At 53.5% G+C, this 12,614-nt stretch overlaps 3 protein-coding genes across 3 annotated transcripts; 2 read left to right on the top strand and 1 right to left on the bottom strand.

Annotated features, from left to right (window-relative positions):
- Positions 1–408: 408 nt before the first annotated feature.
- GT037_003995 (uncharacterized protein) lies at positions 409–2,196 on the top strand (the record flags this gene model as incomplete). Its single annotated transcript, XM_038929042.1, has 1 exon — positions 409–2,196. The coding sequence occupies one exon, from the start codon at positions 409–411 to the stop codon at positions 2,194–2,196; it is 1,788 nt and encodes a 595-aa protein (XP_038788749.1).
- Positions 2,197–4,261: 2,065 nt separating this feature from the next.
- GT037_003994 (dual-specificity map kinase phosphatase) lies at positions 4,262–7,489 on the bottom strand (the record flags this gene model as incomplete). Its single annotated transcript, XM_038929041.1, has 1 exon — positions 4,262–7,489. One exon carries the CDS (start codon positions 7,487–7,489, stop codon positions 4,262–4,264), a length of 3,228 nt encoding a protein of 1,075 aa, XP_038788748.1.
- Positions 7,490–10,805: 3,316 nt separating this feature from the next.
- On the top strand, positions 10,806–12,280 carry GT037_003993 (60s ribosomal protein l4; the record flags this gene model as incomplete). The annotated part of the gene is made up of 3 exons (XM_038929040.1): positions 10,806–10,886; positions 11,197–11,270; positions 11,320–12,280. 3 exons carry the CDS (start codon positions 10,806–10,808, stop codon positions 12,278–12,280), a joined length of 1,116 nt encoding a protein of 371 aa, XP_038788747.1.
- Positions 12,281–12,614: the final 334 nt, after the last annotated feature.

Here is a 12,614-nt window from a genome sequence, read left to right as displayed (position 1 = left end):
TCTTGCCCGTCTCGCGTCTGTGTCCCTGAGCGGACCCACAATTCCTTAGGTCAGCAGATTCCAAGCCAGCCATCCTCGTCACCCCCGTCCCAGGAACACCCGCAGTCGCCCAAAGCTCTCACCACCGGCACATACTGCACCCGACTCTCCTTATAGGGCTCCCATACCGGCCCATCTGTTTCCCATCGCTCTTGCTTTTGTTGCCGCCGCAGCCTATACAACAGATCCCGCCGCCCAACACCGCCACAACTCGCTTGCTCATCCATCAATCACATCCATTGACTCGCTTGGCCGCGTCCGCATGTGTCAGGTCTGAGTCGCAAGCAGTCGTTGCTGTCACACCACGTATAAAAGAGATACGATACCCCACACCCAGCTAGCAGCAATCCCCTCCCCACATTCACCGCCATGGACGAGCCCACGCCCGACCACTACAAGGCCCTGGGCCTCGACAACACCGCCGACGCCTCGACCATCAAGGCTACCTACCGCAAACTCGTCCTCAAGTGCCACCCGGACAAGGTAACCGACCCTGCCCTCAAGGAGCAGAAGCAGGAGGAGTTCCACAACATCCAGCAGGCCTACGAGTGCCTCATCGACCAAGAAAAGAGGTCCAAGTACGACGCACTAGTCAAGCTCGAGAAGCTGCGCAGCGAGCGAGCTGCCGCCAGAGGAGCCGCCCCGCGCGACAGGACTGCACGCTTCGATGTCCCCACACCAGGCGGTGCGTCCTTCGCTGCAAGCGGTCCTACCCGCTACACCACCGAACACCGTGCGCCAACCAACGCACGCGACGAAGACGAGCGTTACTATGCACGGTACCACACCACCCCGTCCAAACCAACCGCAGCTTCGAGATCCACTCGCGAGAAGGAGTCATCCAAGAGCTCCCGACACGCCAAGGAAGATAGATCGCGATCGGACCGCGAGAAAACGCGTGCCAAAGAATCTCGAAGCGACCGCAAATTCACCAGTGTTGACAGTGAGTCATCGTCGGACGAGAAGGCGCGCTACGAGGCAGCCTACAAGACCCGTACCGAGGAGGAGGCTGCTCGGCGCAGGGCAGAAGAACGTCGGACCTACGAAGACAACCGATATGCTGGCGCCGCCCAAGCTGTCCCTGCTGCACGCAAGATGAGCGTCCAGGAGCAGGAGGCGCTTCGCTACCAGCACAAGTCACGCGCCCAGGTCGAAGAGGAGATGTCTTCCCGTCCCTCACCAGCTAGGGCCTCTTCGCGTGACTACTTCAACGCTGAACCCCGCCTTCAACGACGAGACAGCGCCCGACCCGAGCCTGTCCGCAGGTCGTCGGCCCGGCCAGGCAAGGAAAGGCCGTCCATGACCCGCCGCGACACCGATCGCACTGATCGCGGTATCCCCGAGGTTGTCGAGTGGGCCGATGACAGATATGAGGAAAGACGAGTTCCCAGTTTCAAGCAGACGACCTCATCGCCGGCTGACCTTGCACGCGGAATGCCTCAGCGTTCGTACACTGATCGGTCAACACGACATGCCGAGAACACGCCACCGTCGTTAAGTCGGTCATCCACTATGCCCAACAGCATCCCACACGTCTCCTCGTCCTCACGGAGGAAGGAATCCGTCACTCCTCGCGGACCTTCTAATCTTCGCGAGACCATGACGTCAGAACAATACAGCAGTCCCGAGAAATACGCGAGTCCTGAGAGAGATGCCTTCCCTACTGTCCCACCTTCATCAACCGTCAAGACATACTACTACCCCATTGCTGGAGGTGGCGTTTCTGCAGAAGCGCCCTCTTCCACTCCTCGCCACGTCGTCCGCGAACCCACTAGCCGCCAACACCGTTCAAAGTCGCCGATTGGTAAGCCCCCGATTGGTGCCAACCGTCCAACAGAGCCTGTTGCATACAAGACCGTCCCGCGGCCAACTATGCCAGGCCGCACCGACTCCAGTCGCACTGATGCCAGTCGCACCCTTTCGCCAAGTCGTGAAGACCGCGGACGCTCAGGACGACCCAAGCTCTATGGTGAAATTAGCGGCGAATCCCAACCCCGACACAGGGTACGCCAGTCGAGCATTGAACCCGAAAATGTTCAGTACAGTCGTAGGTACGGTCCTGAAGATGTCAGATGGGCACCGAGATCTTCTGCCGACCCTGATAGGGGCTATGCTAGCAAACCACATCTTAGCAGGACTGCTACATATGTTTACTAGTAGTCTAGCGACAAGCACAACAACACGAATACAGAGGCATTCCATTGCCACAGGATACCCCCAACTCCCGGCTATCGGATGAACAACGGGATCATACTTTGGTTTCTACCTGGCGTTTCGCGGTTCATATTCCTATCTCGTCTTGGTTTCGGTCATGGTTATTGCTCACTCGACGCAAGTGCTGCGTTGGCGTTTGAGGAACGACTCTATGCTACTGTTCGTTTCCACTCGGAAACTACTGCTCCATCTCTGTACATTGCATATATATCGAAGCTGTTTTCGGGCTTCGATACTTCCATTCGTTCTTTCAACATGAGCAAAGCTTCATGTTTTGATGACTCGGGTGGCTTTTACATTCGCTTATTATTATTATTTTTTTGGCATTGCGGCATTTATACGTTCGCTTCCACACATGATACCACGAATTCTGGCATATTTGCACAGGGAAGGAGACCTTTAGTACATAGATTAAAGAAGTAATCTCAATGAGAGAAATCAAACAAATAACTTCAATTGGGTCCCACATATCATGTCAACCCTTACGTGATTTAAGTCAACAAATTGTCATCTAATCATGTCTTGTCTGTCGGCAAGACTAGTATGCAGATTCCTGCAGCCTTGACGTTGGATTTTGCAAAACGTAAATTAATCATCAGCACCACCCACCCGTCTCACAATACATTCCTGCGTTCCCAAATCTCACACCATACCCTCTTTCAACCCCACTCGTTCATGAGTGAGTAGTGACACAGCCCATCGCGCTTATGTGTAATCGTGTACCCAGCCCAACGGCGATCTTGCAGCCTCTCATCTCTCAGAACGGAACAGTTCTATATGCCGCAAAGCTGTACCGCGATGCAGGTAAGACGCATGTAAGCTTTTAGGTGTATTATGTAGGTAAGACGAGCAAGATTACCTCAGCCGTGTCTCGGGCTGAGCTAGCCTTGCCAGTCTCGCCTGCCTGTGTGGTACAAAAGTACGAGCCTTTGCTTAGCCGCATCTGGCAGAAGATAACATGGTCAGATCACACGGAAGCGCAGGAGGCTGTCGTATAGACTACGCGACAAGGGTGTTTCTGCGCGCTTCTAGGAAGATTACCCGGATCAGAGGCAGCCAAACGCTCCTAATAAGCTTTGAATGCATAACGCGGTGTAGGAGAAGCAAGGGATGACTTCGAGTATGTTGAATATATGTGTTCCATTCATTTACATAGCCTTTTCCACCCATCTGAAACCCTTATATGATCCACAAAGAGAAACGAAAAAGGAGAAAAGCCCAGGATATTTCGACCGCTCAACCCAAGTCGATCTTTGGGGATCAATCCAGATCTCTCGAAAGATCTCTCTCTCCAAATAACGCCTTTCGCTAGCAAAGCTCGCCAAGCGAAACAGATACACACAAGAAAACAAAACCAAAGGATATGCAACCCAAGATACAATGTGGGTGCTTTCTGCCAGAGGACAGCGCTTTGCATGGCTCGTAACATCGATACTGAGGTTGTAAAGGTAAGGAGATGAGATAGATATACAAAGGTGCAGCGAGTGTAGTAATGGTGTTTGTCGGAGGGAAGAGATATAGTAGTGGTGTAAAAGGAGTGCGAGTATGTGGAGGGATGGCGGTACTAGGTACTAGAAACTAGAACATTACTCTGCGTAATTCAACGCGCATTAGCCTCCACATGTGAGAATGGAAGCCGTGTGAAGATACGGACTTGCAAGAAAAGAAGTGTCGAGTACATAGGAAATGCTGGGAAGACAAGGAAACAGACTGTTGTTTTCAATCGGTTCGAAGGCTTCAAGTCAGCCGACGATACCGGTAACATTTCGCGTTCGGTGTCCACTGCAAGGCGGGCTAAGGCGATATGCATCCCGAGCAATCAGCGTTGGTGGCGTCGCGAGCTCATGTTGGCAAAGGACGATCCTTCGGAGTGAGGTCGCGTAATTTCCGATAAGGCGGCCGAAACTACCAAATCTTATGCGCGCGGCATATTCTCCAGAAACTAGTAAATGGAACAGATCCATTGCGCGTGTTTTGAGTTTGAAATTTGGTCGTTCTGCACCGTCGCTCATAACACGTCCCAGATGTTACGGACGATGGGGTTACTGCCCGTTTGGACTGGACTCCGAGGGTCAACAGCAGCCTTTTCTGGTGTCCATTGCCTGGGTAGTGGCTCTTCCCAAGCGACATGGCCGTTGCGTCCGTCCTTGATCGTCTCATTGGAAGACACTGGACTCGCGTCGTCACCAGAGGACTGGATATCATAGTGAAACGGATTCCTTGTGAACTCTTCTGCCCGTGGTGACATGATTGCATCGATGTCGTCCGCGGCATGTTGTGGAGCAGGTGGCTTTGGGAGCTTTGACTGGATCTCTGTCTGCAGCTTATGCAACTTCCGTTGTTCGCGCATGTTCGGTGATGAGAACCTAGTTCGAATAGCCTTTGCGGGAGTTGAAAGGAAAGTTTCGCTAGGAGATCGGGGAGTATCCGGTGCCTTGGGGAACGCTACAGGAACAGGTGCAGCCGAGTCGATAGGGGCCGAGGCTTGATTTTCGGGAGAATTGCTAAGACTGTCAAAGCGTGGTCCGGCTGCTTGGCTAAGTTTTGGCGGGAACATAGACATGAAACTAGGGGGCTCAAAGATGGCGTTTGTTTGCGCTGTACCGTCGAGTGATGCAAACCCGTTGAAAGTCTGATGTGCAGGCGGAAGGATAGCCTGGAAAGAAGGACGTCGATCCTCACCTTCAGAGTCTTTGATAGCCGCTATGCTGGGTCGGTCGAACGGGTTGAAATCTGCTCTTGTTGGTGATGTCAAGCCAAATGGATCCTCATCTGCCATCCTTGGCTTCAATGGTGTCATGTGGAATTCCGTAGCGCGTGGAGACTTCAGTTCATCTTCTAGGCTTGCATCTGTGTTACCAAAAACGTCTTTGGGGAAATCTGAAGCGAGCGGAGAAGTAATCTTAGGCACTTCATGACGGTCATCATGATGTGAAGCTTGCGATGGCGCAGGTTGTCCTAGCTCGAAGGAAGTATCGCGGGGCGACAGAGGAGCAAAGAATCGCTCCTTGCTGTCTCTATCGAGTTCTTCATGCACGGACGCTTGAGATTGGCTATCCAGATCATAGCCTGTCGGCCATGGGTTGTCAAAGGAAGTTTTGATTGGCGACATAACCTCGGAATCTGATGATTCGTAAGGAGTGAAAGAGGGTATGTTGAAGCTCGCTACAGCAGGGGACCTCAGTGGCTCGAACTCGAACCCTGATGGTCGCAAAGGCGCTAGATGTCTCTCCTCTGTTCCAGACGATGCGCTCTCATCGTTGCTCTGGCTTGACCGTAACGGAAGTTGACGTGAAAAGTTGGGAACAGCGGAAAGTCTGAACGTGGGTTCAGAAAGCTCGTGGTCGTCGGAAACATCTTCGGTCTGAATGGTCGGCAGGTCGTCGTTGGTCACTGATACCATAGGCACGACATGACCCTTTGGATCAACATAGGGTGTCGTCATCGGGACAGGTGGCGATGGAAGTTCAAAGTGTGCTGGGCTAGAGTCCCAAGACCGACGGAAACCAGGTGAGAAAGCCCCAGTGGGCGCGGATAGAGGACCTGGGGATATCGCCATCATATTGCCTGTGCTGGCCCGCTGCATACTGATATCGCTGTCGGGTGGAAGTGGTGCCGTTCGTGGAGTACGCGAACCTGAATCAGAGTCTCTGTCATATTTGTTTCCGGTAGAGCGAGATGTAGGGAGACCGGCAGACCGACGTCCATAGCCTTGGTTGTGGTATGAGCGGCTCTCGTTCTGTCTTAACAAGCTGTTCCTAAACTCTTGCAGCTGCATAATGAGGTTCATGTTCGGCCCGATCCATTTGCTTCGCTTCTTTGCCTTGTCATATGCTTCTTGTACACTCATCTGCGGGTCTTTGTACAGACCGTAGGCAACGATCAAACTCGCAGAGCGACTGACACCACACTGGCAATGAATGAGTACCCGCTTGCCTCGCTGCACTCTCTCATCGATCATCTTGACCAACTTATGAAGGTCAGGGACAATATCTGTGTTGTGCTCCCAGGGCATGTGAATGTACTCTGGGGTCTTGTATGTCTTGCCATCAATGACAACTTCGCGTGGTTGTATTGTCTGCATGACCGGTGCTGTTGCCTTTGGTGTTGTCGGCGAGCTGTCTTCCATACCAAACGACTGCTTCGGCCGCTGCGCCAGGGTGGCAAAATCAACGTTCTCCGCTGGGGGGCCATCTATGCGCCTAGCGTCAATGTCTTTTTGAGACTCCTCCGTCGACGAGGTGAAGGGGTTCTTTACTTCGCTCGCGACGTTGATGATAACATCGAATGTCGTGGCTTGTACGGCGGTCGGCTCGAAGTAAAGATATACGCCAGACTCGTAGATACAAATAGGTCCATTGGGATACGCAGCTGGCTTCTCCTCCCGTGATTGCGGCACATCAAAATTCGGTTCCTGGTCCTCTTCTTCTTCCATTTCGAAGGGAACTTCGCTAAGACCACTTGGCTTGGGTGCAACAGGACGTAGGGGAGGCAGCTGCATGCCACCCATAGGATTCGTACTTGGTGAACATAATGGTAGTGATGGAGATGACTGGAAATGACGAAGGGGTGGGCGGTTGAAGGACGGTGTTGAGGGTATTAGCAGTCGTACAGGCTTGCTCTCGTTGCTGCCGGGGGTCGAGATTGTTAAACTCAAGTTCGATGGTCGGCGCCTCGGCGGTGTCGGTGGCTTGATAAATAACGGTGATGGTGGTGCCGAGCTGTTCTTCTCTTTAGGTGCTACTGCGATGGGTGCAGGTGTATGCGCGCGCAAGTTGCTGAGTGAAGACGCAGTGTTGATACCAAGGTTTTTGAGATTCCGAGGCTTCTTCGCAGGTGTTGTCGGACGCTGTAGCTCGAAGAAAGGGCCGGCTGCGGGGTCTCCGGCTGAGGGTTCTGTCCTCCGCGACCTGAAGTCGGCAACGAAGGATGAAGACGCAATTGTCTTTGCGAGAGGTGATTCGGGTGACACGCCCGGTGAGGGATCTGTTACAGACGACGAGTCCATGGTGGAGATGGTTGTGGTTGGGGAGTTATCGGAGGAGCCCGTCGATGTACTGTCGCGACTGTCGTGGTGAATATGGAAGGAGGAGAATGGTGCGCCCGAGTTGGTGTTGGGGCTCGTAGCAGGGCGTACTACATTGCCGCCATTCTGTCCCTTGTTGTGGTGATCTCCCCCGAATACAGCGCCGAAGGACGGCATGGGCATGAATGTTCGCGCACTGGTCTGGACCATGCTGGGTCTCCGAGTCGTGGTGTGTGTTGCCAAGCGTGAACAGTGGTCGTTGGAGCTATGTGAATAATATGGAGCTTGCGGTTGGAGGATGCAGTGCGTGAATGACTGCTCGAGTTTCTTGGAAGGGAAAGAAGAATTAGGTGTAGAGAAAGCCCTTTTGAGAGTGGGACTGTCAGCGTTGTGAGATATTGTGGGCGAGGCAGACGTGGCAGGCGCATGCGTTTCGAAACGTGGGCATGGAGAACGGGGAACGGGGAACGGAGGCTGAAGACAGTTCCTCGAGAAACTGTTTCCAGACTCGAGGATGGGGGGAAGAGTAGTGTACATGGTCAAGCAAGCAGTGGATGGCAGACGACGATTGCCCGTACACTGCCTTGTGCACAGTCATGCTCGATCAGACGGACAACAAGGCACAGAGGGTGGAGCTGGGACGCGAAGAGGACATGCAGCTTACCTGATTGCCAACAGCAGTGGAGAGGGGCGCTGGTGTGGTGAATGGGAGCGAGAATACCAGATCCTCTACTAAGCGCCTGGGGGAAGGAGCGACTAGGCCGGCGATGCGCCTATGCCTGAGATGATGCGGCGTAGTGGGTAGAAAGGTCAAGTGTCGGCGACGCTGCGGGTCTGCGTGGTGAGGGGAGGGCGGTGGTGAGGAAGGCGCTCTCGACGTGGCTGCCGCGCTCACAATTGTCGTGTATTGCGACACACTCTGGACTCGTGGTTGCTGTGGTGGCAGAGTGTGACCAGCTTAGAGCGGACGAGGGAAGCCGGTCGATCGCAGAGCCGCTGCCGCCTGGGTGTTGGGGGGAGGGTAGGTGGGTAGGCGAGGCGAGCACGCTGTGTGTCGTGATTGAGGCGGCGTGAATGCGTCTTGTCGATGGATGGGGGAGACGAACTGCGAGGCAACGCTAGTGGTGGCTCTGTGGAAGCGCCGACATTCCAGGAATAGCAACCGCCGCCGGTGCGCTACGAGGCAGCTGCGACCACTAGCACACTAGCACGCCAGGGCCATGGGCCACACTACACAAACAGACCAGTCCACTCAAGCACGCCGCCTTACAACATGTCTACCGTACCGCCGTCGATCCATAGTTTGCAGCCTGCAAGTAGTCGTCCTTTGCCTCGCTCTAGCAAACAAAATCTCTCCTCGCCTCGTCCACACGCTCACACCCACACACGCCGGCGGATGACTTCACCAGACTGCCTTTGTTCCCCGGACCTTTTCGAGTCTAGAGTAGCCCCCCCCCTGGAAGGCCGCAGCCTGTAGACGGGAAGGCCCAGACGAGAAACCTCGGAAAGAGGTAGGGGTCCGCTCATATTGCAGCCACCCCAGACAGTACCTAGCCATGTAATCCGTCCCGTCTCCGGCCTGGACGCACACGAGATAATTACTCGTCGTTCGCGTCCATCGCAGCAGCCCGGCCAGCGTCGTCATTAATGTCATTATCCTACAGCCAGGAGACCCTTGCCTCGCTTCGCGTGCCACAGCCATTGTTTTGGCACGCACTGCGTCGTCGACTGCGACTGCCTTCATCGCAGCCTTCTGAGGCATGCAAAACAGTCCAAGTAAATATCTCTGACGTGAAACGCACCGTGGAAAGATATCGACCCACATGTTGGCGTTGGCGGGGTGAGAATTCCGCGTCTTCGTCATGTGAGTACTACCACGCGTTTCATCTCTCTGCCGTCAGTTTCGTAATCCTAAACCCACTCACAACATATGTGGAACTTTCTCCCGCATGGCTGTTAGGCAGAGCCGCAATCTATGCTGTACCTGCCGAAACTTATTTCCACCTCTGCCGCTGCCTGTGCCCTGAATGCTAATAGTTTGTTCTTCTGTCACGCAAAAACCCGATTCGGCCAGCCCACACCGAATGCGTTTCAGCATCTTTAACACCGGCAGAATCCGTCCAAAAAAGCAACGCGACACCGAAACAGGCATCCATGCGAAGATCCGCCGACTCAGTGCATTCCGCCTCACCTTGACCGGCACGTGCTCTTGAGATCGGGATAGGGTTGACTGAGCGACTCAGTGGTGGTTTCCATACTTATCAATTTGCAACGTGGAGAGATCAGAGCCCAACTCTTCGCTACCACGCACATGGTACACTCGACTGAGTCGAGCGTCGTGAGTGTTCTGGCCTCTGGACAAGGTCCCCAAGACGGCCCGAGTCTACGTGCCATCACCGTGCTATCTGCCATGACCTTACAACAACCAGGCTATCATAGAAACTGTGGTAGAACATGTTAGTTCGTCCGCTATTAGGGCTAGTTGGACCAAGTAGCATACTAAGGGGTGATATATCACGGGCCTCTGTAAGGTTCAGATGTTTGCGATCGTGCTCGCGGACCGAGGAACCTAATACTATGCGACGTCTTCGACCAACAAGCAGGGACGTGCCAGCACTTGTATAATTGTTGGTTGACCTGGTCGTAGGTTTGGTTGTGCTTGGTGTCTCAACATAGCCAAATTACTTCAATGCGCCCCTATGTTTACACAGTACTTGAAATGCAACACGTCACCATATTGACTGCGCGCATAAGGTACTCAATTAGATTTGTGTCTGGCATCGACAGTACAATATGCCAATAACAATAACAGAGATGAAAGTCGTGCCTCCGATATTGACTAGCGCTACGGCTACGACTGACGCCTATGTAAACTTCCTGGTTGAAACTATAGTGATACTAAAGACAAAGCAGATAGATGATTGAGTATGAACGGAAACAGTGATTCAGATACCCCACGAATCACAAGACCGAGCCTGTTTACAAACTTCATTTCCAGAGCGGGTACCTATTGATGATGCTGACCTTGAAGTATGCATCTCTGCCATGATCTGCTAATTGCACTAAAGAAAGGACGCATGACAAGACATGTAGCTTCTGTATATACATCCTCAGGACTTCTTGTGTGTCATCTGCAAGCCCGTCGCCATGAGCATTGTCGAGGTAAAAGCATTCTATTAAGTTGTCGTGTTTGCTCTGCGCACAACAGTCTTGAGACTAGTCATAGCTGCTGGAGACATTTGCAGTTTTCTGGATTTCAAGATAGCATCCCACTTCGAAGTAGACTGCCGTAACAGTGATTTTCGATATGTGACTTTGGACTACAATATGTTTTCAAAATTCGTAGCGCTTGCTGCGATGCATGTGAAGATGCTCCAGCTCGCGCGCAGCGACCAACGACGCCAAGCCCAAGGCGGCTAGCGCGACACCACCAGTGGTAAGCGAGAGTCGAAATTCAGCGAGAACATTGACGATTCGAATCTTCTCTCGCGACAACTAACCACCAGGTCAATACACAACAGCCACCATGTCGAGGCCAACCGTCACCGTCGTCTCCGCCAAGGGCGAGGCCACCAAGGACACCGTCCCCGTGCCCAATGTCTTCAAGGTTAGTTCCGCCGCAATTCGAATTCGCAATACGACGCAACCCGCAATCGGAAGGGGAGACTGAGAGAGGCCATAATGGCAGTTGGAGCAACGCACACATGGGAAGATATTTGAAAGAGCGAAGATGCGGGTGGCAGTGGGCAGTGCTCGCATTGACCTGGAATATCGCGGATTTCTTCCCATGACGTGCGGGCGTGAAATTGTTGCAAAAACTCGCATTTTCTGGGTTGCCGGCTCTCAGTCTCTTGAAGATGCACAACCTGCTTCGACGGTTCTGCTGTATCTCTGAGCAATGTTAACCATCCGTACAGGCACCCATCCGCCCTGACATCGTCCACGCGGTGCACACTGGCATGAACAAGAACCGCCGCCAGCCATACGCTGTGTAAGCCTACCTCGCATGCTGCACAATCGCTCAATCTAACAACAAGCAGCTCCGAGAAGGCTGGTCACCAAACTTCTGCCGAGTCCTGGGGTACTGGTCGCGCTGTCGCCCGTATTCCCCGTGTCTCTGGTGGAGGTACTCACCGTGCTGGTCAGGCTGCTTTCGGTAACATGTGCCGATCCGGTCGCATGTTCGCTCCCACCAAGGTCTGGCGCAAGTGGCACCAGAAGATCAACCTGAACCAGAAGCGTTTCGCTACCGCGTCTGCGCTCGCTGCTTCAGGAAGCCCTGCTCTTCTCCTTGCCCGCGGTCACGCCATCAGCACTGTCCCTGAGGTTCCCCTCGTTATCTCATCGACTGCTTTCGCCGATGCCGCTATCAAGAAGACCTCCGCTGCCGTCGCTCTGTTGAAGGCTGTCGGTGCTGGTGCCGATGTCGAGAAGGCCAAGAACTCCCGCAAGCTCCGTGCTGGTAAGGGTAAGCTCCGTGGCCGCCGCCACAAGCAGCGCCGTGGTCCTTTGGTCATCTACAACCCCGACGAGGATGGCAAGGAGCTTGTCCTTGCTTTCCGCAACATCCCAGGTGTTGAGACCTCATCCGTCTACTCCCTGAACCTCCTCCAGCTCGCCCCCGGTGGCCACCTCGGTCGCTTCATCGTCTGGACCTCATCTGCTTTCAGCGCCCTTGACAAGGTCTACGGATCCACCGCCGAGCCTTCCGCGCTCAAGAAGGACTACCTCCTCCCATCAAGCATGATGAGCCAGCCCGACCTCAGCAAGATCATCAACTCCAGCGACGTCCAGAAGGTCCTCCGCCCCGTCCGTGGTGGAGCCGTCTCCAAGCGTGGTGTCGTACAAAAGAAGAACCCGCTCAAGAACTTCCAGGTGCAGCTCCGCCTCAACCCATACGCTGCTACCTTCTCCAAGGAGAAGTTGGGCCAGAAGAAGCTCGAGGCCAGCAAGCCCGAGCCTGCTGCTGACACCTTCCTCGACCTCCTCCACGAGAACTAGATGGTTGTTGATTAGCGTTATGATTTCCTAAGGTGTTCTCTCTTCGGTTGGGATGGACTGGAATGATGAATAGCTATGAATAAATGTAGCTCTTCAAAAGTGCCTCTGAGAAGGTTTCACTTCCACTTCCACTCATGACCCCCTGTTGCTGCTCATGCTTTATGTTGAGTACAATATATGTACCTTCGTGTGACATTGTATGACCTTCCGCAATAACCAAACAGATTTCACTTGGCAACTGACTTGTGTTATTGTCAATGTTAGACAGATTTTTCGATTCTTGCACCATAAGAACATGCAGTCTTATGCTAGGGATACCCATACCCAAACGCCG

This window comes from Alternaria burnsii (genome assembly GCF_013036055.1).
Source record: "Alternaria burnsii strain CBS107.38 chromosome Unknown 730, whole genome shotgun sequence".
Lineage (NCBI taxonomy): Eukaryota > Fungi > Ascomycota > Dothideomycetes > Pleosporales > Pleosporaceae > Alternaria > Alternaria burnsii.
The sequence above is the reverse complement of the archived record's forward strand: the minus strand, read 5'-3'. Positions and strand labels throughout refer to the sequence as shown.